This window comes from Semicossyphus pulcher, unplaced genomic scaffold (assembly GCF_022749685.1).
Source record: "Semicossyphus pulcher isolate SPU_LCO1_2020_fin unplaced genomic scaffold, fSemPul1.0.p SCAF_14, whole genome shotgun sequence".
Classification (NCBI taxonomy): Eukaryota; Metazoa; Chordata; class Actinopteri; order Labriformes; family Labridae; genus Semicossyphus; species Semicossyphus pulcher.
In genome coordinates this window covers 492,501-517,636 of record NW_027211648.1, presented here as the reverse complement: position 1 = coordinate 517,636, position 25,136 = coordinate 492,501, and the positions used below count along the sequence as shown (strand labels likewise).

Sequence of the window (25,136 nt, the reverse complement as noted above, 5' to 3'; positions counted from 1 at the left end):
GTTTTTGTTAAAATTATGTTGTTATTATAAGAACTCATGTTCCTCTCAGGCCTGTTTGTCATACGATGTGTCCAGCAGCGCCCCCTGGTGACCGCCTCTCTCTGAGACATGCTGAGCTTTGAGCTAAATGCTAACATCTCCATGCTGCCTAGAGGAAACAGCGCCCCCTGGTGGCCCGCTGTGTCTCCGGGCAGCTGGGGGATTTCCTGGGCGGAAGCAGTGGAGGGGGTTTCCAGTGTGATCAGTCCTCCCCGCTGGATCTCTGAACTGGATCCCAGTGACTTCTTTCACATACACAGACTGGACCGACAGAACCCGCAGAGACCGCAGAACCCTAAACCCGAACCCGGACCATGACGAGTCCGCCTGAGGCCCGGAGGCTCCGAGGCAGCGGCAGCGGCAGGTTGACGGTTTGAATCCCGGAGAGTCCGCCGAGCCGAGGAGCTGCTGAGCTGCTGAGCTGAGCTGTGGCCTGCGGAGGAGATTCATGTGAGTCCCAGAAAGGGTAGAACCTCAACAGAACCTCAGTTGAACCTCAGTAGAACCAAGACAAGCTGCTAGAACAGAGAACATGTTAGCTGTTTGTGTTAGCTTCTAACGGAGGGAAATACAGATGCTACAGCTAGCTGTGTGTCTGTCTGTCTGTGTGTGTGCGTGTGTGTGTGTGTGTGTGTGTGTTAACTAAAATAATCTTTATTGAAAAAACAGCAGACAAACAAGAAGCTAAAGAAGCTAACAGTGCTAGCACGAGCAGTGAGCTGAACAGCAGTGTGTTTACATCAAAGATGAGAGGAGGACCCGATCAATAAGATGATTAATGATCAATAAACGATCACTTAATAATGCATCATTAAAGAACAAATATAGGAGCGTTCAATCTCTCTGAAAGAGAAAAACTACAGTCAGACCTGAATAATCAAACTCAGAGTAAACGAGGATTCAAACCGGACAGATTAACCCTAACCCTGATTTAAGGTGAAATTATCAGTTTCTTCAGACATCTTCTCATTATTGTTATTTTTAATAACATGTACGTCTGTATTAAGTATTTTAGCTCACTAATAGTAAGCTAATATTTTATTGTTGGAATATTAATGGATCCCTTAAGGCTCTCCTTTGTGTGTAAGAGACATTTTATGGAGGGATAACGACAGGGCTGCTCCCTAAAACAGGACTCTTTGAATCAACAGTATAGAGGACTTTAAGTCGGCTCATGTTTTGTCGGTTGGATCTCTGCACTTCAGTTTTTAGCTGCATCATTGTACACAGAGCTGCAGGAGCACCAGACAGGCTGTAAACATGTATGTCATTTAATCTATCACTGAAACTGTAAAACATGTCTGCACTGTCGGGTGTCAGCAGCTCCTGTGTCCTCTGAGCTTAAATCATTGTTTTAATGAATGGAGTCTGGTGTGTGTGCAGAGAGCGATGTAACGTCTGTGTGTGGTTAAAACAATCATCTTCCTCTGTAACAAAAAGGTCTATCTCTGTAGGGATCCTTTCTGTCATGTTGTCACACACTTAGAAGAACAATCTGAGCCTGTCAGTGGAAACAACAAGAACTTTTAGTGGACGACCTTTGACCCATCAAGGATTATGTTGCAGCCACTACAGCCTGTTTCACTGCTGCAGGATGAACACATCTACTGGAGACATTCACACACTGTGTGTTCCTGTGAGTCATTCAGACCTTAAATATGTAAAAATAGGGTTTAAAAATAGCAGAATTCCCCTTTAATGCCGCCTCTGGTCGCAGAAAGTAAAAGTGCGTCCTGCTCATGTTCAGTTCTAAAAACCCCACACAGCTGCGTCGGTCCTGTCAGGCTGCCCTCCGTCTCCGTCACGTTTCTGGTCAGTTTGAGACTGTAGAGTTTACAGTCTGTGTTCAGTGAAGCTACACCCCAAACCCCCCATGAACACCCCGTCAGGTTTAACTCTTCTTAGCTGAGTGGTGCATCTCTGTGTCCAAACTGTGAACTTTCTTCTGTCCATGTGAAATCTGGGTAAAGAAATCAGTGAATGTGACTTTGAGTCCAACAGTGAAACTCGTCTGAGCTCAGATTAACACTGAACGTGTGACCGACGGCACCTGAACGCCACACTGGGCATGTTTTAGTAGTAGTGAAGAATAAGCTGCAGAAGAACTCAGCATGGAAACAGATAAGTTTAGCTCTACATGAAGCAGGGACATTAATAAGATGAAGTTCAGACCAAGAAGTGAATGAATGATCTTTTCTTATCATTGATCTATTGATCAATAAACCAGCTGATGGTTTCATATTGATTCTTAAAGAGAGAACAAGACGGTCGTGTTCTCTCTATGAATCCAGCAGTTTTATAAACTCCCTCTCTCCCTCCCTCTCTCTCTCTCTCTCCCCCTCTCTCTCTCCCTCCCTCTCTCTCTCTCTCTCCCCCTCTCTCTCTCTCTCTCTCCCCCTCTCTCTCCCCCTCTCTCTCTCTCTCTCCCCCTCTCTCTCTCTCTCCCTCCCTCTCCCCCTCCCTCTCCCCCTCTCTCCCCCTCTCTCTCTCCCTCCCTCTCTCCCCCCCTCTCTCCCCCTCCCCCTCTCTCTCTCTCTCCCTCCCTCTCCCCCTCTCTCTCTCTCTCTCTCTCTCTCTCTCCCTCTCTCTCTCCCTCTCTCTCTCTCTCCCTCTCTCCCCCTCTCTCCCTCCCTCTCTCTCCCTCCCTCTCTCCCCCTCTCTCTCTCCCTCCCTCTCTCCCTCCCTCTCCCCCTCTCTCTCCCCCTCTCTCCCTCTCTCTCTCTCCCTCTCTCTCTCTCTCTCTCCCCCTCTCTCTCTCTCTCTCTCCCCCTCTCTCTCTCCCTCTCCCCCTCTCTCTCTCTCTCCCTCCCTCTCCCCCTCTCTCTCCCCCTCTCTCCCTCTCTCTCTCTCCCTCCCTCTCCCCCTCCCTCTCCCCCTCTCTCTCTCCCTCCCTCTCTCCCCCCCTCTCTCCCTCTCCCCCTCTCTCTCTCTCTCCCTCTCCCTCCCTCTCCCCCTCCCTCTCCCCCCCTCTCTCTCCCCCTCTCTCTCCCCCTCTCTCCCTCTCTCTCTCTCCCTCCCTCTCTCCCTCCCTCTCTCCCTCCCTCTCCCCCTCTCTCTCCCCCTTTCTCCCTCTCTCTCTCCCTCCCTCTCTCTCCCTCTCTCCCCCTCTCTCCCTCTCTCTCTCCCCCTCTCTCCCCCTCTCTCTCTCCCTCCCTCTCTCCCTCCCTCTCCCCCTCTCTCTCCCCCTCTCTCTCCCCCTCTCTCCCTCCCTCTCCCCCTCTCTCTCCCCCTCTCTCCCTCTCTCTCTCCCCCTCTCTCCCCCTCTCTCCCTCTCCCCCTCCCTCTCCCCCTCTCTCCCTCCCTCTCTCTGACCGTAGATCTGTTTCAGTACTTTCCTCACATGTGAGCTGACCTGAGACTTTAGTTTTACACATGTGACACAGAGGAAGTATTGATGACCCTGCTGCTTTCTGATTGGACGGAGTGTGACCAATCAGCACAGGCGTCTCACCCTGGCCGGTGTTAGATGTCTGCTGTGGTGCTTTAATGACTGTCGTGTTCTTATCAATGATTCATCTCAGTCTCAGGCTGAAGTCAGTGAACGCATCACTGTGACTGCACAGGTGTGTTTCTGTCAGTGATGCATTCACTGTCTCCTCTCCTCGGAGAGCAACTTCAGATGATGTATGAATGACTATGGGTCTGCTGCAGGGACAAAAAGGTTTCCAGCAGGAGATGTGCTGTGAGCCCGGTCAGGACGTTGAAGCTCTCGAGTCTCGACTTAAGTTTAATTTCAGTGTGCGCTCCTGTATCCCCCCCCCCCCCCCTCCCTGGGGATCCATACAGGTGATCTTCTCTCGAATCGGAAACAGACTCAGAACGAAACAATTACAGAAACAAATGAATCAGAATAAAAAGCAGTGTTGAGATGATTCTCATGAAGACTCCCCAGATGACTCGTCTGACAGGTGAGCAGCCGTTACTTCAGAGACGAGCTGCAGTTAAACGTGATTTAATCAAACTGCTGCTTTAGTTACGTTTCTGTGTCCGCGCACCTCGCAGAGCCACGGTTCTGCGGCGCCCTCTGATGGTCACAGAGTCTCACTGAACACATCCGATCATTTGAAATGAACTTTCTTTGAGCCCAAACTTTCCACAGTTTCTCTTCAGCTGTTCGTGTATCAGCTGTTGTGCGTTGGAGGAAAACCCCCTCTGCTGCAGTGACCTGAAACAGTCCAGTTTCTGTTTCTGTGAAACATTTACACACTGTCAGGATTTCAGTCAGAGTGAGACCTCGTCTCGTTTCATCACCTCTTCTCGGGCTGAATAAAGGTCTGAAACTCTCTGCGGAGTCCGACAGGTGTACCCTGGTATGGACAGATTAATGGCGTAACCGTGCCGACCAGGTGTCTCTGTCCTCGTCACACTTTGTTCTGTTTAACGATTCTGAACTTTGTTAGATGGAAGCTGATTATTGATTATGGTTTAAAATACAAGCTGCTGCGTCTGCTGTTCAGAGGCTTTTATTTTGAAGGTTTGTCAGAAAATCAGTCCGTTTTTTAGACTGTGATGATGTCACACACAGTAAGTTGTGTGTGTGTGTGTGTGTGTGTGTGTGTGTGTGTGTGTGTGTGTATGATACACACAGTGGAAAAGCCCCTAGCATCCCCACAGTTGAGCCCTGACAGGAAGTGATTTTTGCTCTGTGTGTGTGTGTGTGTGTGTGTGTGTGTGTGAGTGTGTGTGTGCAGCAGCTGATTGTGTGGTCAGCGTAAAGGTCAAAGGTCACATCTCGATGTGTTTAAAGGTATTAATATGCTTACTTTTAGTTTTAGTTTTATTGTTCTTCCTCTTTTCCATCGACTGAATCAAAGAACGTTGATGTCAGGACAATGTTCGTCTCTTTAATCATGTTTGTTTCTGTGCTGCTCGTTAGAACTTCAATAATTCTGGCTCATGTTTTGCTCGTGTGTTGGAGGTTAGGGTCAAGACTTAAACTAACCACAGCACAGTCTGGAAACCGTTCGACACAGACGTCAATCAAACTCTTGAATGAAGCTTCAGACGTCAGATCTTCAGTTAATCTTTGTTTCAGTTTGATGATCATAGCGTGATAATAAATAATAATAAATACCTTAGTGCTAACACTGAGTGTGCTGAGACCTGAAAGACCCCTCGGCTGCTTCAGTGCTGTCTCTGTTCTATAATCGCTTTTTACATCAGCTTTAATGCAAAGATGCATCCCAGAGCGCTGACAACACAAGGTTTACAGAAGCACACTAACTATTAGTTTTTATAATGCAATTATTTGAGCTAACAACCGAAACAGGTCGATGATCAATAATAACATGCGATCTGTTTTACAGCAAAGATATCAGCCTTTCAAAGCGAGATGGGAAACAGGTGGGAGGGACTGTTCAGTGCTCCTCATGATGTCCGTCTGAGTGACATGAAAGAAATTCAAATGTTCGTGTAACTCGCTGCGCTTCTTCAACGCGATGACTCATCAGAAAATGTATCAAGCCTAGGCCACGCCCCTCTACTGGACTCCACTGAGCATGTGCAGACTTATTATTTTGTGAATCACGTCTGAGCTTCCGTTTGTTTATCTCATTATTTCCTTCCCCCTCCTCCTCCCTCAGGTCATGTCAGCAGGGAGGAGTGCTGACGGGAGGGAGGTGCAGATTCCCCTCCAGCAGGTGGCGCCCTCCATGGCCACACCCCTCTCGGCGGTCCCCCCCATCACACCGCCCTCACATCGCCCAGCCAATCCCTGGCCTCCCAACGACCCCAACAGTTCACAAGGTATGCACTTTAGCACGTCAGATACCACCAAGCCCTGTACTGTGATTGGCTACAAGATGTTAAGTTAATTAGCTACAGGACCAATCAGAAGTCTCCTCAGGTGAGTGTGTCACTGCAGTTCCTCAAACGTCCACTAGATGCTGCTGTGATCAAACTAATTTCCCCGTACAAACTCGGAGCGAGCAGGTGTTCTCTCTCTGCTCAGGGTGAGTGAACTCCTGTGTTTCCGCTGCATACGGCGCCGCTGCTTCACATGTCAACAGCAGGACCGGTTTACTCCTCACACAGTGTTCGAACCACGAGCGAGGGTCCGCTCCACATCGCTGACATCAGACGCTCTCTGTCCACACACAATCACATGCAGTTCTATTACACAATGTAAACAACGTGCCTACATCAGCTGTGCGCTCAGTATCACACTGTCAGCTCCCTGGCGATGTCCCTCCAGCCAGCTGCCACAATATTGGAGTGAAATAAGGAGCTATCGTGTATCCAACTCCTTATTTTAACAAGGCCACATAATGAGCGCCGACGTTTTGGCTGTCAGACGCCTGCTTCCTATTTGTGTTTGAAAACAGCGCAGTGGACGAGGAGCAGCTGATTAAGGAGGTTGACAGATACCCTCCTGGATGTGGAGTCTCCAACATGCTCTGCGAGCCCCGACTCTCTCCGCTCTTTTCATATCAAAACATTTTGTCCAGCTTTCCCAAATGTTCCTGCTTTTCCTCTGAATGGTTTGACATGAATGCACGAGCAGGCCTAATAACCTGAGGATATCATCAGGGTGCGATTTGTGAAACAGTACTCGAGCTCTTGCCTCAGAGCCTCAGAAGTAAAGTGCCCTCTGTATACATGTGAAACAGGTATGTGTTTAAAGTGTGATTTGTACTCAAGTCCTTTTGTCATTTACTCCGAACACTGGCAACAAAAACCCTCTACCCCCACAGCTGAAAAAACTCCTAGAGCCATCACTGAACTCAGGTGTGTCTCTGTGCTCAGGTGTCCCTGCAGGTTTCCTTCCTCTTCATGGAGGATTCAGAGATCACTTTGTAGAAACTCCAGAAGCCAAATACTGCTGCGAGGCCTGCAGGCTGGTCCTGTGTCAGCCCCGCCAGACCGAGTGTGGACACCGCTTCTGTCAGAGCTGCATCAACGACATCCTCAGGTGAGACAGAGTGTGAGACAGGTAGAGAGAGAGACAGGTTGTCTTCATCTGAATCAGTCTCTGTATGTCCTCTGTCCTCCCACAGTCATCAAAACCCTGCGTGTCCAGCGGACATGGAGCCTCTGTTTAAAGACAAGGTGGGCAGGAAGTGACATCATCAAAAAAATGAAATTGTCGTTGACTAGCGATTGATTGTTGATTAGTAACTGAAGCTCCTGTTTGTGCTTCAGATCTTCAGAGACGTTTGCTGTCATCGGGAGATCATGGCGCTGAAGGTTTTCTGTCGCAGTGAAGCTCACGGCTGTCAGGAGCAGATGAGTCTGCAGCAGATACCTGTGAGGAAAACATCTTCATACACTGTTACCTAGGCAGCAGATAATCCTGCTCTCTGATTGGCTGTAGAATGTCGTGTATGAATCCTATGTGTGTACACTTTAAACACTAATTAGAAACCACTAATTAACCACTGGTTAGAAAGGACTCCCAGGTTTGCACCAAAAACTATGCTTAGGTTTCATCATTTCCAAACCACTCATACTTCCTGTCTGTCTCTCACCTGTCTGTCTGTAGGACCACCTGAACGTGTGTGCGTTCTTCGAGGTTCCCTGTCCATTGGGTAAATGTAAAGAGCGGATGATGAGGAAAGAGATTCCTGACCACCTGAGCTGGAAATGTAAACACAGAGAGACCGGCTGCGAGTTCTGCTTGACCAAGATGCCTCTGACCGACCTGCAGGTATGACATCACATGAGGGGCTATAGGTAGATTAGCTCCAGAGAAAGACACAAGCTGCAGAGGTCTGGAAAATTTGTTGGGAACTACTTGCAGAGGTTTGGGAACTACATGAAGAGGTTTGGGAACTACATGAAGAGGTTTGGGAACTACTTGCAGGTGGTTGGGAATTACTTGCAGAGGTTTAGGAACTGCGAGAAGACGTTTGGGAAATACTTACAGAGGTTTGGGAACTACTTGCAGGTGGTTGGGAACTACGTGAAGAGGTTAGGGAACTACTTACAGAGGTTAGGGAACTACTTACAGAGGTTTGGGAACTGCGAGAAGAGGTTAGGGAACTACTTACAGAGGGTTGGGAACTACGTGAAGAGGTTAGGGAACTACTTACAGAGGTTTAGGAACTGCGAGAAGAGGTTTGGGAACTACTTACCGAGGTTTGGGAACTACGTGAAGAGGTTAGGGAACTACTTACAGAGGTTTAGGAACTACGTGAAGAGGTTAGGGAACTACTTACAGAGGTTTAGGAACTGCGAGAAGAGGTTTGGGAACTACTTACCGAGGTTTGGGAACTACTTGCAGGGGGTTGGGAACTCCTTACAGAGGTTTGGGAACTACTTGCACCCTGGGCGGCTGTGGCTCAGTGGTAGAGTCGGTCGTCTTTCAATCTGAAGGTTGGAGGTTCGATCCCCAGCTCCCTCAGGCTACATGTCGAAGACACTGAACCCTAACATGCCACCAGATATGAATGTGATGTCTGATTGACACTTGGGCACTTTACCTAGCAGCCTCTGCCATCAGTGTATGAATGTGTGTGTGAATGGGTGAATGTGACTTGTAGTGTAAAAGCAGCTTTGAGTGGTCGTAAAGACTAGAAAAGCGCTGTATAAGTACAGTACATCTACCATTTACTTGCAGAGGTTCAGGAACTACATGAAGCGGTTCGGGAACTACTTGCAGAAGTTTAAAGAATAGCTGCTCTGGTCATGGGAATTATAATCCTCAGACATAACTACCTGTGGCACCGACACTCGTGCCCACAGACATTAACACACTGTGTCCATTACGCACGTGAGCATACAGCCGTGTGATCCAGCAGCAACAAGAAGTGAACAAACATTTACAGCCGACCTTTCTTTGATGGTCAGACACAGAACTTTAACATGAGATCCTGTCCGGACCTGACGGCCTGTCTGGAGCTTTAAATAGTTCATGAGTTCCCTGCTGTGCCTCGTGCGTACATGTTTCCTTTCTGCTCACAAACAGTCAACACGTTAACGACAGGCTGTGGACACTTCAAATCAAAAGGCCTACAGCAGGCCTTATTATGTAGGACAGTTTGTCTGCTGGTTTTGGTGGGGAACGAGCAACATGTGACATGCTGTGGGGTTCGTCTGGTGCGCAGTCTGTTACCTGTGAGACCCGCCGCGCGCTCAGACGTACCGTGACGTCCCAGGAGCAGAGACATGCAACAAAGCTTTAACTGTTTAACTGCTCACGACAACAGAACATGTTTCCCAGATATATACTGTATGTGTATTAAAAAAAGACACACTTTATTTAACCGGTTAACTGGTCGTATTAACCGGTTAAAATGATTTATGGTCAGTTAACGGTTAACCAATTACAGTGCACATCCCTAGTTTAGGAGGTCTGGGGACTAGTTACTGAGGACATGTGTGCTGTGAATGAGTTGACAGCAGGGTTGTCATGGTTACGTACAGATATTAGCGTCTTGTCCAGGTTAAATAAGATAAAATAATCCTTTCGTCGGGACATTTACAGTGTCACAGCAGCAAAGTGGATAGTGCAACATTACAATAACTGTGGTTGAAGGTGGTACCCTGACATTCTGTATCCTCAGACTGGAGCTGTTTGAGGTCCCAAAGACTGAATCGATTTTAGAGGAAGTGAAAAAACTGACTTGATGACAGGAAACAGTTTGATTTGACTGAATCAGATTGTTTTTAGACGCTTGTTTCGGTCTGACAGGTGAAACTGTTGTTCTGACTCTGAGTTTCGCTCTTCAGAAACACAAAGAGACGGTGTGTCCAGCGTTCCCAGTGTCGTGTCCAAACCACTGCTCCTTCTCCTCTCTGCCCCGCAGTGAGGTATGAGCCAGTTTATCTTCAGCTGCCCAATCAGACACTTACTTCAGCTCTGTGTCGTGTGTCACCTGGTTAACCCCAGTTTACCTGTTAGTGTTCATGACTTCTTTTGTGTTTCAGCTCTCAAGTCACCAACACGACTGTCCCAAAGCTCAGGTGAGCTGTCAGTTCCACCGCTACGGCTGCACCTTTAAGGTAAATCCTCCTCCTCCTCCTCGTCCTTCTTCTTCGTTGTCTTCCTTTTCCTCTCAGTGTAATTGCCCCCCTGCGTGTACTGTGTTCATGTGTTTTCCAAATGTTCTGTGTTTCAGGGTTTGAATCAGGAAATGAGGCAGCATGAGTCCACCTTCGCAGCTGAACATCTGAGAATGATGGCTAACAGGAACTCAACGATAGAGAAAAAGGTAGCAACCACATTAACCCGCCAACATGATGACATGAAGGAAAAACCCTGCTGTTGCTAAAACGATGAAGTCTCTGCTCGTTGTAGTTTTTATTTCAGATCAGTGTGAGGAAGGTAATAAAACTAACAGCTTCTGATGTTGTTAGCCTGTTCTTATCTGCACCTAACGTAACTTACCGAAGACGTCAATGAACGCTCAACGCGATGATGTCAAAGACCGTAAAAGTTCTGCCAAAAGAAAGAAGGTTTCAGCTGTTTATATTTTAGATTTAAAGAGGCTCAGTGTGACTGAGTGTACCTGTCTGATCTTTGTGTTTCCAGGTGGAGGATGTTAAAGGTGAGCTGCTGGAGAGGTACAAGGTGCTTCCTGCTCTCAGCAGTCGTCTGTCAGAGCTGGAGAACCAGAACGACGAGCTGCGAGAGAAGAACCGACAGATGGAGCAGAAACTGGCCACCATGCAGGTACGAAGCTGTGTGATGAAAAGAGATGTTTGTCAGCTCCCTCCCATCATCCTCAGCAGCCAATCGTCTCTCTCCTTACAGAAACTAATGAGCTCTCACTCAGAGAAGCTCCTGGAGGTGGAGCTGGAGCTCCGGTCTCTCCGTCTGCTCAGAGACGAGGTGGAGAACCTGCGAGGAACGCTGGACAACGTGTGGACGAGGCTGAACGCTCTGGAACAAGGAGGACGCAGCGGGACCGGATCCACAACACACACTCTGGGTCAGAACACACACACTCTGGGTCAGAACACACACACACTCTGGGGTCCGGGTCCTAGCTCATGATGAATAACCTCTCTCCTGCAGCTTCCCTGGAGACTCAGCTGAAGCGACAGGACGACATGTTGAGCGTCCATGAGATCCGATTGGCCGACATGGACCTGCGTTTTCAGGTGCTGGAGACGGCGAGTTACAACGGGACTCTGATCTGGAAGATCCGCGACTACAAGAGACGGAAACAGGAAGCAGTGGCGGCAAAGACTCTGTCTCTGTACTCGCAGCCGTTTTACACGGGATACTTTGGGTACAAGATGTGTGCCCGTGTTTACCTGAACGGAGACGGGATGGGGAAGGGGACGCACCTGTCGCTGTTCTTTGTGGTGATGAGGGGCGAGTACGACGCCCTGCTGCCCTGGCCGTTCAAACAGAAGGTACTGACTGGTTTCCTGTTGGTAATGAGAAAAGTATGGACACCACTTTTTCTGATCGGATATCCTAAAATGATCAGCTGAGTGAATTCACCAGTTTGTCTCACTTTATATCCACCTTAGTTTGTGTGTCTGGATGCATGTAGCCCTGCAGTGACTCCAGAGCACAATAACACTATTCTGTGTTTCTGAGTCCTCCAGGATCAAACAGGTTCAACTTTCTCTTGTTTCAGGGCCAAAGTGATTCTAACAGGCCTGTCTGTCTGCCTGTCTGCCTGTCTGTCTGTCTGTCTGCCTGTCTGTCAGGTGACTCTGATGCTGATGGATCAGGGTCCGTCGAGGAAACACCTGGGTGATGCCTTTAAGCCCGATCCAAACAGCAGCAGCTTCAGACGTCCTGTGGCAGAGATGAACATCGCCTCCGGCTGTCCTCTGTTTGTGTCCCAGAGCGTCCTGGAGACGGGCAGCTACATCAAAGACGACACCATCTTCATCAAGGTGAGGACACTGCACCTGCTGCAGAGGTCTGAGGACTAGTTGCAGAGGTTTTATGACTAGTTGCAGAGGTTGGAGGTCTGAGGACTAGTTGCAGAGGTCTGAGGACTAGTTGCAGAGGTTGGAGGTCTGAGGACTAGTTGCAGAGGTTTTATGACTAGTTGCAGAGGTCTGAGGACTAGTTGCAGAGGTCTGAGGACTAGTTGCAGAGGTTGGAGGTCTGAGGACTAGTTGCAGAGGATTGAGGACTAGTTGCAGAGGTCGGAGGACTAGTTGCAGAGGTTTTTGGACTAGTTGCAGAGGTTGGAGGACTAGTCGCAGAGGATTGAGGACTAGTTGCAGAGGTTGGAGGACTAGTTGCAGAGGTTGGAGGTCTGAGGACTAGTTGCAGAGGATTGAGGAATAGTTGCAGAGGTCGGAGGACTAGTTGCAGAGGTTGGAGGTCTGAGGACTAGTTGCAGAGGATTGAGGACTAGTTGCAGAGGATTGAGGACTAGTTGCAGAGGTCTGAGGACTAGTTGCAGAGGTGTGAGGACTAGTTGCAGAGGTTGGAGGACTAGTTGCAGAGGTTGGAGGTCTGAGGACTAGTTGCAGAGGATTGAGGACTAGTTGCAGAGGTTGGAGGACTAGTTGCAGAGGATTGAGGACTAGTTGCAGAGGATTGAGGACTAGTTGCAGAGGATTGAGGACTAGTTGCAGAGGTCTGAGGACTAGTTGCAGAGGTGTGAGGACTAGTTGCAGAGGTTGGAGGACTAGTTGCAGAGGTTGGAGGTCTGAGGACTAGTTGCAGAGGATTGAGGACTAGTTGCAGAGGTTGGAGGACTAGTTGCAGAGGATTGAGGACTAGTTGCAGAGGTTGGAGGACTAGTTGCAGAGGATTGAGGATGTTTGTTTTATTTCCAAACTAATCTGTGTTGATTGTTTTGATTGACAGGTTACCGTGGATACTTCTGACCTTCCTGACCCGTGACGTTGCGACCCCTCTGACCTTTGACCTGGCTGGTCCGAGATCAGCTCACCTGTCCACGCCCAGCAGAGCAAAGGATGATGGGAAGGATCAGAGACGATGGAGGAGGCTCGTCCATCAGAGCGATGCCGACTGAAGAGAAGAAGAAGAAGAGTGAGACAGGAAGCAGCCAATCAGAGTGAACTTTACAGAGACCGGAGGGCAGGTCCTCTTCTGATTGGCTGCTGGACTACAGAACAGTGTGTGTGTGTGTGTGTGTGTGTGTGTGTGTGTGTGTGTGTGTGTGTGTGTGTGTGTGTGTGAATGGATCAGTGTTACCATGACGTCACCATGGTGATATCACTCGGAGCCAACATGGCCGCCGCAGCGAAGACTTTGTTGCTGCTAATTACTGATGCTGTGCATCAAGCTTTACTTCCTGTTTATTACCTGTTTACCGAGGCATGTTGGGAAATCCACTGCAGCCACAGAGGAGCTCAGAAGACCAGTGAAGACCATTAGCACCCAGTACAGGAGAGAAAATCCAGGAGAGACCAAACCAGTAAAACCATTATGAGGGGTAAAAAAACAACAGAATCCAGTGTGAAGTATTTTGTGTAAGGAACAGGAGAGACAGGACCCAGTCTGACCAGTGCAGAGCAGACAGAACCAGTACAACCTGATGTGACTCATAACACATATCCAACCAACATTATTGAGTTAAATGTTTTTGGACCTGAATGAACCCAAAGAGAGATGATCCAAGTGACCATAGAAAGATTTAAAGTATCTGATAACAGAACAAATATAGAAACCACTTTCTTCCAGGGTAAGTTCCCAGTGTAAGTTCCCAGTGTAAGTTCCCAGTGTAAGTTCCCAGTGTAAGTTCCCAGGGTAAGTTCCCAGTATGTCCCAGTCTGTCTGTTGGAGTTCCTCTGTGGCCTCTGAGATTTGTCACAGAATTCATCTGACTCATCGTTTCATTTGCACAGTTTGAAAGTTTGTTAAAGTGTGAAAATAAAAATATAAAGAAAACACAAACTTCTGTCTTCATTAATTTGTGGATCAGATGAACATGAGCAGAAACAGAACTGCAGAATATTTGTATTGATTTATTTATTTGTGATTCAGTGCTTTAAAAGGATGTTTGTGGTCATTGACAGACAGAATCAGGTTAATGTCCAGGTGTGCTCATGTATAATAATAAATACAGTAGAGAAAAAAAGAACCAGTCAACCTTCATAAACATAAAAAATAGAGTTATTGAATGAGTTAATTTTGAAATAGCAGCCGGTGGCCCAAATCCGGCCCTTTAATTATTAATAAAAAAATAAAACTCTAAACCAAGAATAAAGAAATATTTCTTTAAAAGATGTTACTATCTGCCTAGTTCAGATCATCCACTGCGCCACACACAGCTATGAACGTTTGATCAACTTCCGGTACAGCAGGGGGCGGGATTTACCTTTAACCGGATAGATGCAACCTGCCTTTAGACCTACGAAGAAGAAACGAAAACACAAGAAGAAGAAGCGTATTCGTGTGTCTTTACCTCCAAACTTTCATCAAACTTTCACAGAAACTTTCATCAAACTACAAGAACCAGAAGATCTCAGCGGGTTTTCCTCCGGGACAGAACCGGGACCGTTCAGCGGCACTCGGTGAGTTTACCGGCGGGTTCGGATTCATAGAATCGGTGACGGTGTTTCTGTAGGAATGAATGTTAGCTTACAGGTCGGCTAACAGGCTAACTGGGTGATGTTAAAATGAACTGAACACAGAAATAAACCGGGTTCACCATCAGATTTAAGCTCACGTGGTATTTACTTACTGTGTGTGTGTGTGTGTGTGTGTGTGTCATAAAAGTGACTTATTGTGAAACTGGAATGAGTCTCAAAACAGAAGATAAAAATGTCCAAATAAACTGGAATAAAATAAAAAATCACACTTTTTGAATGTATACACTCCTCGTCACTTATCTGTATTGTGATGTAATTATTATGTCACCATGAAAACGGATTAATTCACATATTACACTGACAGATCTGAACCTCAGTCATGTGATGTTATTTCTAAAAAGATCATTTTGACTTAAAAAAAAACTTTAAAATTAAAATTCATCAGTGTTTTTCTCGCAGTGACGTCACAGCCTCCAAAAGATCGATCACAGGTTAAATACGTTCAGCGTGTTTGTGTCGAAGGATTTTTGTACATTTATCTAAAGACATGTGAAACGAGCAGGTCGGCTCTGCTCTGTGCTCCGGCAGCTCAGCTGGTATTTCATCGTTATCCTTCCTCCTGCCCTGCGATTGGTCGGCCTGCTGCTCGGTGGATAATCGGTTCAGACGAGGTCAGTAACACTTTGTTTCTGTTTGTTTTCTCAGATCAAATGTTTTTCCTGAAGACTTTTCCTCTGAGGCGACCTGCAGCTCTGCAGCTCCTCCGACTGTTTTCTACACACTCTTTACCCACTCTCACTCTGTTCACCAAGGTAACGAAACCTCGTATCTGACTCTTTACCCACTCTCACTCTGTTCACCAAGGTAACGAAACCTCGTATCTGACTCTTTACCCACTCTCGCTCTGTTCACCAAGGTAACGAAACCTCGTATCTGACTCTTTCCCCATTCTCGCTCTGTTCACCAAGGTAACAGAACCTCGTATGTGACACTGTTGACTGTGTAACACTACAGACTAAGCATGGACTCTGTGAAGCTACAACCCGTCATGTCTTCTGCCTTTTTAAAGTTGAGCGTTTCGCTCTTGCGTGTTTTCTAAAGATGAGAGGGTGGAGCTTGAAAGGAGCGAGGGATTAACAAACACTAAGTTGTCAAAGCTAAACAGTCTCCGCCCGTAGCTAACGAGCAAGTTAACCATCGTTTTTCCCACAGACTGAGATTCTGTCAGTGATGGCAACTGAACAGAGTTTATTTATCTGAAGAGGCTCAGAGAGAGAGAGGCATGTAGCGGACTCGCTGCTTGCTCAGCCACTTCCTGTCAGGAGAGCCAGAGGTTACGTTCAGTGACTGAGTTAGCTGAGGGGACACCTAGCAGACAGCTAGCAGCTCCCAGCTGTCACTCAAAGAGGCCACGCCCCTAATGCTGCATCACTTTAAGCCTTAATATAATGTAAACAGGTGAGCTGTATAAAGATTCTCCCCGTACAGTTGTCATGAAGAGAGAAATGAGCTATAGAGACCCAAACTGTTTTTTGTACCAGGCTGTAAACATGTTTATTTCTGCTGTAAAGTTTAACATGGGGCTCTATGGGGACTGACTCACTGCTGGAGACAGCCTCAAGTGGACACCAGAGGAACTGCAGGCTCTGGCTTTTAAGTGTTCCTTTTTGTACCGTAGGTTCTTCACCTTCTACTGTCAATAAACTGTTCACTGAGGTAGCGATAAAACCTCGTATCTGACTGAAACATTACAGACTGTTTACTTTTGACACTAACTGAGTCACACTGAAAACCTCTTACGTGACCTGACATACGAGGACTTCTTCTGACTGTAACACTTCCATTGTAAAGATGACACCTTGTATCTGACGCTGTCTCTAAACTCACACAAATGTCCAGCTTCCTGCTCTGACCTCTTTCATGAATGTGTCTGCTTCATGTTGTGACTCATGTTGGTACGAAGTCATTCACAGGAGCTGTTTTAAGTGTTTTAATGTTCTTTATTGTCTAAAATCATTTATTGTCATCAGTGTTAAGAATAAAGTATAAATTAGGCTAGATGCTTTTATTTTGAAGTCCATGTCCTCACAGTCAGTAGCTTCAGTAATGATGTGAATGAGTCACTTCATGTAATTGCCTGTGTGTGTGTGTGTGTGTGTGTGTGTGTGTGTGTAGGACCTGTGTCCTCTGTGTGATGAGGCTAAAGAAGAGCTGGAGCCGCTCACACACCGGGTGAGACATTTTAACACTCGAACATTTCAACTCTTTTTCGTCGTCTTGGTTAGAATCAGATTTTAATTCTGTTAAACTTTAATTAGTTATTCAACATGATTTAAATCCTGTCCCCTAAACACATTTTATTCTGAAAGAGACAGGAAGTTGTCCTCTTCACTGCTCTCTCTCTGTCCACAGTTTGTGTTGCAGCAGGTGGACATCAGCCTCCCAGAGAACAGTGTGTGGTGGGACAGGTATAGGTACGACATACCTGTGTTCCACCTGAATGGACAGTTTGTGATGAAGCACCGCGTGGACGTCAACCTGCTGGACAAACTGCTGACAGACGCTGAGACACAGAAGACATGACGACGGTTTATTATCGGAGTTATTGATTATATCCAATAATAAATAAACAGATCAATAAAGTGTCTCTACTGCGTCTTCTTCTGGGTTCATGACAGAAAAAGCACCAATCAGAACAGCCCCTCTGTGTGATGTCACATCTAAAACACTGTCAACACAGAGGGTGGGGCAAACTGTGCTGTCAGCCAATCAGAGTGGAGGATCATTAGTGATGTCACAAATAATAAAGACAAACAAGGCAGAAAAAACATGTTGACGAAAAATCAGGATTACAACAAATGACGGAGGTCGAGAACGTGACGGAGATAAAACACCTTAAAAAAACTGAATATAAACAAGTTAATACAAAAAGTCATTCACAAATCTGTCAGTTAAAAAAACAAAAATAATATAAAAATAAAACTTGATCTTTTTATCCTGAGCCCCAAAGCCTCACCTGAGTTACCTGACTCACCTGAGTTACCTGATGCCGTGAGCTCATCCATATTTGATCAGCTGGCCATCAGCCAATCACAGCCCTCCTCCACCTGTGTGACCTGGAAGTGCTGTGAGCCGGTGTAGAGTGTGCTGGTTGTCGTGGAGACGGTCAGGTGTGTTCTCAGCAGGTGCAGGTGTGTGGATGGCGTCGAGCAGCAGCAGAGCTGAAGATGTTCAGTTTGCTCTGCAGAGAGCCAAGAGGAAGATCAGCAACCTGCAGCAGCAACTCAACCAGTAAGAGAGCAACTCAAACTGTTTCTAATGTCTGTATGGAACTGGTCTGAAACCATTTTAAACAAAGCCTGAACCTGGTCTGAAACCAGTTTAAACACAGCCTGAACCTGGTCTGAAACCAGTTTAAACACAGTCTGAACCTGGTGTGAAACCAGTTTAAACACAACCTGAACCTGGTCTGAAACCAGTTTAAACACAGCCTGAAACTGGTCTGAAACAGATCTAAAACTGGTCTGAACCTGGTCTGAAACCAGTTTAAGCACAGTCTGAACCTGGTCTGAAACCAGTTTAAACACAGTCTGAACCTGGTCTGAAACCAGTTTAAACACAGCCTGAAACTGGTCTGAAACAGATCTAAAACTGGTCTGAACCTGGTCTGAAACCAGTTTAAACACAGTCTGAACCTGGTCTGAAACCAGTTTAAACACAGTCTGAACCTGGTCTGAAACCAGTTTAAACACAGCCTGAAACTGGTCTGAAACAGATCTAAAACTGGTCTGAACCTGGTCTGAAACCAGTTTAAACACAGTCTGAACAAGGTCTGAAACCAGTTTAAACACAGTCTGAACCTGGTCTGAAACCAGTTTAAACACAGCCTGAAACTGGTCTGAAACAGATCTAAAACTGGTCTGAACCTGGTCTGAAACCAGTTTAAACACAGTCTGAACAAGGTCTGAAACCAGTTTAAACACAGTCTGAACCTGGTCTGAAACCAGTTTAAACACAGCCTGAACCTGGTCTGAAACCAGTTTAAACACAGTCTGAACCTGGTCTGAAACCAGTTTAAGCACAGTCTGAACGAGGTCTGAAACCAGTTTAAACACAGTCTGAACCTGGTGTGAAACCAGTTTAAACACAGTCTGAACCTGGTGTGAAACCAGTTTAAACACAGTCTGAACAAGGTCTGAAACAGATCTAAAACTGGTCTGAACCCGGTTTGAAAACATCACTTGTTAATGTGATCAGAACGATCAGCTGAGGTGTCTCAGTGAATGCAGATTAAACATCACATGACTGCTAGAACCATGTGACCTGCCGGTCATGTGATCACATGTGTAGGATCAGCTCAGTTTGAGTGCAGAAGAAGAAGTGTGTGTGCGTGTGTGTGTGTGGGAGAGAGAGAACTGGTCAGCAGGTCCCTGACTCTGATGTGTTTGTGTTTCTAGAGAAACCAGTTCAGAGAGTCCAGCAGAGACCAGCCTGCCAACATGGACGCCCAGCAAGGAGCTCCGGGACTCTCTGGTGGACATGTACACAGGTAAACAGCACTAATACTAACACTGCTGCTCCCACAGCACCACGCAGCACTCACTGGTGCACAGGTTCATTGCCATGTGACCGAGCAGGGATGTGCCAGTAAACTGGTTTTACTGGGTTCCTGTGAATGTGGACTGGATTGAATCAAGTGTAGCCTGTTTAGGGCAAGACGTACAGTTTAGTTTGAAGGCTGGGGGTCACATGGACTCAGGTGTGTGTTCACAGGTTAGAAACAGTTTGATTTATGTTTCAAATCCTGCTGTAATCTTTCAGTTTCCTCCATCTGATCGAGTATCAGTGAGGAGGGGTAATGAGTCAGTCTGTCCACCAGGTGGAGCTGTGGTCCTTCATACAGATGATTACAACCCTGCATTTACCCACATTCACATAGAGAGAGGAGGTCAAAGGTCACAGCACATACAACTGCTACTTAAACTACAACTGCCATTAAAACTACATGTAGTACTGCTTCTGCTGCTTCCTTCAGTTCTTCAGGTTAAAGCTGTAGATGTCTGGTGTACTCTGTTTGTTTAATTACAGGTGTGAATGTTTGGTTCCTTTAGTTACAGGTGTGAATGTTTGGTTCCTTTAGTTACAGGTGTGAATGTTTGGTTCCTTTAGTTACAGGTGTGAATGTTTGGTTCCTTCAGTTACAGGTGTGAATGTTTGGTTCCTTCAGTTACAGGTGTGAATGTTTGGTTCCTTCAGTTACAGGTGTGAATGTTTGGTTCCTTCAGTTACAGGTGTGAATGTTTGGTTCCTTCAGTTACAGGTGTGAATGTTTGGTTCCTTCAGTTACAGGTGTGAATGTTTGGTTCCTTTAGTTACAGGTGTGAATGTTTGGTTCCTTCAGTTACAGGTGTGAATGTTTGGTTCCTTCAGTTACAGGTGTGAATGTTTGGTCCATTTAAAGGTGTGAATGTGACGTGTACCGTTCCCCTTTATGTCCCTCTCTGTCAGTAATCTGGCGGTGAGCTCCTCCGTCGTGGCGTCTCGTCTGTAATCTGCTGTGTAAATGCTCGTGGAGGACTCGGGTATATTTGCAGTGAAGCGTGTGAAGGGTTCGATGTTAACTCAGAGGATCAACCTGCTGAGACCATGACAGCCATGATTATCTGTTACTATGGCAACAATCACTGTCACCTCAGCCTCCACAACATGCAGGAGTCCCATGGTCATAGTAGAGTCAGCTACCTGGAATATAAGCTTGTGTTTACCTGGTGATGTCACTGCGTTTGTCTGTATTCAGCTGTTCTTCTTCTGTGGTGGCAGCGTTCAGCCGTGTGCTTCCTGTTTCTCTCCTCCTGTAGAGTCAGCTGTGTTGATGATTGGTGAGTCATCTGTGTGTTTTCTCCTTGTTGTGGAACCTCGAACCTCATTTCTGTCAGAAACAAACATCTGATCATATTTATCGATACTTCAGTCTGCTCCTGCCTCATTACATTCAGGAACGAGGAGGAGGAGGAGGAGGAGGAGAACAAAGACAAGAGGGAGAAGGGGAGAAGAAGGAGAAGAGGCAAACAGGGGAGACTATATAGAAGGAGACATATTTAATATTTGATCCTGTGATTAAACTCAAATCAGGTGAAATCAGTGTGATTTTAAAATCATGATGTCACTGTGTGAGCTGCTGTAAGAACCAGTCTATACCGGTTTCAGCTGCTGGTTGTGACTCTGATCACTTTAAACATCACTGACTGTTCCTCACTTCATGTTATTGATACGCATGCACACACACACACACACACACACACACACACACACACACACACACACACATTCCTCCACACAGACATGAATAGCAGCTACTTCAGTCTGATCAAACAAACCAGAGTCTGCAGCCCACCCTCATCTAACAATACAGAGAGTGTGTGTGTGTGTGTGTGTGTGTGTGTGTGGACCACCCACTCTGCAGATTAAACACAGTTCACACGACCATCTCCTCCCTCTCTCTCTTCATTCACTCTCAGCCTTGCTCGCCCTTTGTCTTCTTCTCCTGTCATTATATTAATCTGCTGACCAGCCTGTGTGTGTGTGTGTGTGTGTGTGTGTGTGTGTGTGTGTGTGTGTGTGTGTGTGTGTGTGTGTGCCCATTTAAACACAAAGTGTAAAGTTGATTTGATTTGATGATAGTTGTGTTCAAAGTGTTTCCAGCAGTCCGAGCTGGAGAGGAGTTAGCATATGCTAAGTTATCTCCTCTTCTTCTTTAACTGTGTGTCAGACGTGTTGGACGGTCTGTTAGTCAAATAAAGCGCACAGTAAGAAAAACATTTACATAAACATTGAATTGTTGGTCTTTGTGACACAAGAAAATCTGATTATTCTAAAACATTTTATAGTATTTGAGTTCCTTCCAAACAAGTTGAGTTTGTTTTGACCAAAGAGAAGAAATAAAACAGAAACTTTGACTCTGAAGAAGCTAAAACTCTTTATTGACTGAAACTGTAAATCTATGATCTCAGCTGTTGCTGATTAATTATGTTAATTGATTAATGGACTAATTGTTTGAGCTCCAACAAAAACAAACCGAATGAATGAAACCAGTTTGATAAAAGGTCAGACTGAGTCACATGTACATCACTATTTACTGTATGTTTGTCTGTATGAGTGTGTGTGTGTGTGTGTGTATGTGTGTGTGTGCGTGTGTGTGTGTGTGTGCCTCTCTCCTGGGCTTAATGTCCGTATCTAAATTCATGTGCGGTGGCGTGGTGGCGGCGGCGGCGCGGCGGCGGCGGGCGGATCACAGGCGGATTGTGTTGGATTTGAGCTGAAGCCTCTTTAATCATCGTAACACCGTCATTAATATTCATGCAGTCAGCTGGAACACCCCACTCTCTCTGCACCAAACTTTCTGCACAAAATGTATTAAATACAGCTTAAAAAATTAATGGACTTTAGTTTATATTACATGAAGAAGAAGGGGGGAGGAGGGGGGGCAGGCCTCCCCCTCCTCTCCTCATTGGCTCACACAGATTGCTCCTCTGATTGGCCTTTGTATTTCCCCTTTTTTCTGCAGATTTTTCCATCTTTGACGAGACTTCAAAGCGAGCGCGAGGCATGAACGGTCATTTAGAAGGATTTAAGCACATTATCACATCTGTAATTGTACATGAATAATAAGAAGAGCCGCCGCGCTCAATTAGCTCTGAGTCCACAATGAGATCAGAGGGGGGAGGGGGGGAGGGGGGGAGGGGGGCAGAGGACGACAGGAAATGAGAAAAGTTTCAAAGTGAAGAAATGATTCAATAACTGAAAAAATACAGCAGAACCAGGAGCAGAATCTCTGAGTCCATCCTCTGAGCTCAAACGATGCATTCACTGGTTCATGCACAGAATCAGATTTATCAGTTTCTTCTTGTGTTTGTTTGTTTAGAACAAACCCTCAGTGATACTCAGGTGTGATCGCAGGTAAACTATAGACACGTTACAGGGTCATCTTTTAAACCTGGGCTCTTTTTAACATACTTTGGATCTGAGTGACTCACAGGTACACACAGGTGTGAATGTCTCCAGAGGATGTGTTCATCCTGCAGCAGTGAAACAGGCTGTAATGGCTGCAACATAATCCTTGATGGGTCAAAGGTCGTCCACTAAAAGTTCTTGTTGTTTCCACTGACAGGCTCAGATTGTTCTTCTAAGTGTGTGACAACATGACAGAAAGGATCCCTACAGAGATAGACCTTTTTGTTACAGAGGAAGATGATTGTTTTAACCACACACAGACGTTACATCGCTCTCTGATAACACACCAGACTCCATTCATAAAAACACTGATTTAAGCTCACAGCACACAGGAGCTGCTGCTCTGCTGCCTCGATTGTTTTCTTTCTTTGTGTTATTGTGTTACAAATATTGTAACAAACATTTTAATCACCATTATTTTTCTCTTCAGTCTTTATGTAGAAAAGTGTCTTTTAATGTGAAAGACTTACAGGATGTGTTTTTTCATCACATCAGATCTGCTCTGTATTTAATCTCATGGCTTTATTCTCTGCGACTCTGCAGGGGTCAAAGGTCGTACGCTCATTAAGTCAGCAGTGATCTGATTGGTCATCAACTGTCTGTCTCTCTGTGCACCTGTCTGTCTCTCCTCTGCATTGATCCAGCAGAGGGCATACAGCGGCTGAGCACACACCTGTCTGTCTCTCTGTCTTACACACACACACACACACACACACACACACACACACACACACACACACAGGCACGCTGAGTGTCTGAATGATCTCTGTGTGTTTTGTTGCTTACTTTTGACTTAACAAGCGTTTAACATGATTTCTGCTTCTGTTTTAATTACACCTGAGGAGCTGCGTTCTGATTGGTTTGTTCTTTAACGAGAGTCGTTAACCGTCCTTAACGAGATATTGAATCTGTGTTTGCTCTGCTGATGAGCTGCAATTATTTAGAAAGCTCGACGAGACAACAGGATTACTGCTCGCTAATGATTAATAAAGACAGACAGAGGGAGAGAGAGAGACAGGTAGACTGAGACTGCAGACAGACAGGTGGGGTGTCGTGTCTTTAACTGTTTCAGTCGTTCCGTTTCTCTGTTTTCAGCTAATCCCAGAGTGAACGTGGAGCTGCGACAGCGTCTGCCGTCACCTGCCCGACAGAGAGCCAACAGCCCGGACAGGTAAACAACATCCACCACTTCCTGTTTATTCATTCATATGGTGCTGCATTCAGGTGCTCCTCAGAGGGTCCTTTCTTTGACCTCTTTGAGCCTCTCTTACGGACGCTCAAAGAGGCTGTGTTGTATTTTCTAGCTCAGAGCGTTTAAACTCTGTGACAGATGTTTCCAGTGTTTGTGCAGGGGTCAGCAGGGTCACTCACATGTAGAGGGTCCATCCTCTGAGGGGCAGGAAGGAGAACATGATGATTCTTCATGTTCATGTTTCTAATGTGGTCGACAGATCCCGGATCAGTCGGAGTCTGGACCACAGTGACTGGCCTGAGGGTGAGAGCTCTTCATTCATCCATCCATGACACAGTGTTATATGAAGTTTTAAAGGCTGCACTTTACATGACCTCTGACTTTATGTTTGATTCTTATGAACACATTAAATTATGATGCAGCTGCTCCTCGTTTAAATATCCAACAAATGTATTTAAAAATGAAACATAATGTGACTGACTGCTACCTGTCTGTCTGTCTGTCTGTCTGTCTCTCTCCCTCTCTCCCTTCAGCCCCTCAGCACCTCCCGGAGCCTCCGACCTCCTGCTTCTCCTCACCTCTGTCCCACAGGAGGTCTGTCTCTCCTGTCTCACCCCTCGTCCACAGGAGGTCTGTCTCTCCTGTCTCACCCCTCGTCTACAGGAGGTCTGTCTCTCCTGTCTCACCCCTCGTCCACAGGAGGTCTGTCTCTCCTGTCTCACCCCTCGTCCACAGGAGGTCTGTCTCTCCTGTCTCTCTGGTGTCCTGCAGGCCTCCAGGAGGTGCAGGGGAGGTGGAGATGGATCTTTCCCCCAGCCCAGGCCCCTCTCCTCGGGCAGAGAGCAGAGTAGATGATGGAGGACGGGCATTCAGAGGTCCTGGAAGTCCTGCTGTCAGAAGACACCTGGTCAAGACTGAAGACAGGTGAGCTCACCTACATAACTACTACAGCTACAATAACACTGACTGCTGCATGCAGCGCAGAGAGGAGTGAGTGTTGATCATTCAGCCTTTCATTCGCTCATTCTCAGCTGTAAACAATTTCACTTCCTGTGAAGTCTTTTAAAAATAAAACATAATGTATGTCAGCTGTAGAAGATTAAAATAGTAATAATGATATGTTTCCACAGGGAGCAGCTTTATTAAAAGTTTATTACTTCATTAAACTTCTTTAGATTCTATCATTTCTTCTTTGTGTCTTCAGATGAAACTTGTGGATCCGTTTGAGCTGCATCACAGTGTGAAATATGACCTATTAAATTTAGATTTGATTTGATTAGCAGCAGCGTGCGACGGAGCAGACAGGAATAGACAGATAGTGAAGAGAGTTGATTAGAAGCAGCTGGTATTATAAAGTCAGAAACAGTCAATTACAGAAGACAGTGTCAGCCATCTTTCAGTGTCTTATTTACCCGCTTTATTACGCTAAGAAGCAGTCTGACCTTTAAGGTGATATGAGAGAATTACAGGCGAACAT

General features: G+C 46.3%; 2 protein-coding genes across 7 annotated transcripts in view; both read left to right on the top strand.

Moving 5' to 3' along the window:
• The first annotated feature begins 231 nt into the window (after nucleotides 1-231).
• traf3 (TNF receptor-associated factor 3) lies at nucleotides 232-13,804 on the top strand. Of its 2 annotated transcripts, XM_069661809.1 has the most exons (14): nucleotides 232-489; nucleotides 5,622-5,784; nucleotides 6,784-6,949; nucleotides 7,035-7,086; nucleotides 7,180-7,284; nucleotides 7,520-7,684; nucleotides 9,709-9,789; nucleotides 9,907-9,981; nucleotides 10,098-10,190; nucleotides 10,511-10,651; nucleotides 10,733-10,910; nucleotides 10,997-11,340; nucleotides 11,644-11,835; nucleotides 12,767-13,804. In XM_069661809.1, the coding sequence occupies exons 2-14, from the start codon at nucleotides 5,625-5,627 to the stop codon at nucleotides 12,800-12,802; spliced, it is 1,788 nt and encodes a 595-aa protein (XP_069517910.1). In that variant the 5' UTR covers nucleotides 232-489; nucleotides 5,622-5,624; the 3' UTR covers nucleotides 12,803-13,804. The 2 variants fall into 2 exon arrangements, with proteins under 2 accessions (XP_069517910.1, XP_069517911.1); XM_069661810.1 differs by lacking the exon at nucleotides 9,709-9,789.
• A 485-nt stretch (nucleotides 13,805-14,289) lies between these two features.
• Nucleotides 14,290-25,136, top strand: part of mipol1 (mirror-image polydactyly 1) — a 53,401-nt gene continuing 42,554 nt past the window's right edge. For all 5 annotated transcript variants that reach the window (XM_069661917.1, XM_069661915.1, XM_069661914.1 and 2 more), the window contains exons 1-5: nucleotides 14,290-14,439; nucleotides 18,915-19,006; nucleotides 23,563-23,638; nucleotides 23,919-23,962; nucleotides 24,193-24,583. In XM_069661917.1, the coding sequence (XP_069518018.1) occupies nucleotides 18,997-19,006; nucleotides 23,563-23,638; nucleotides 23,919-23,962; nucleotides 24,193-24,583 (521 nt within the window). In that variant the 5' untranslated portion in view covers nucleotides 14,290-14,439; nucleotides 18,915-18,996. The remainder of the gene's footprint in view (nucleotides 14,440-18,914; nucleotides 19,007-23,562; nucleotides 23,639-23,918; nucleotides 23,963-24,192; nucleotides 24,584-25,136) is intronic.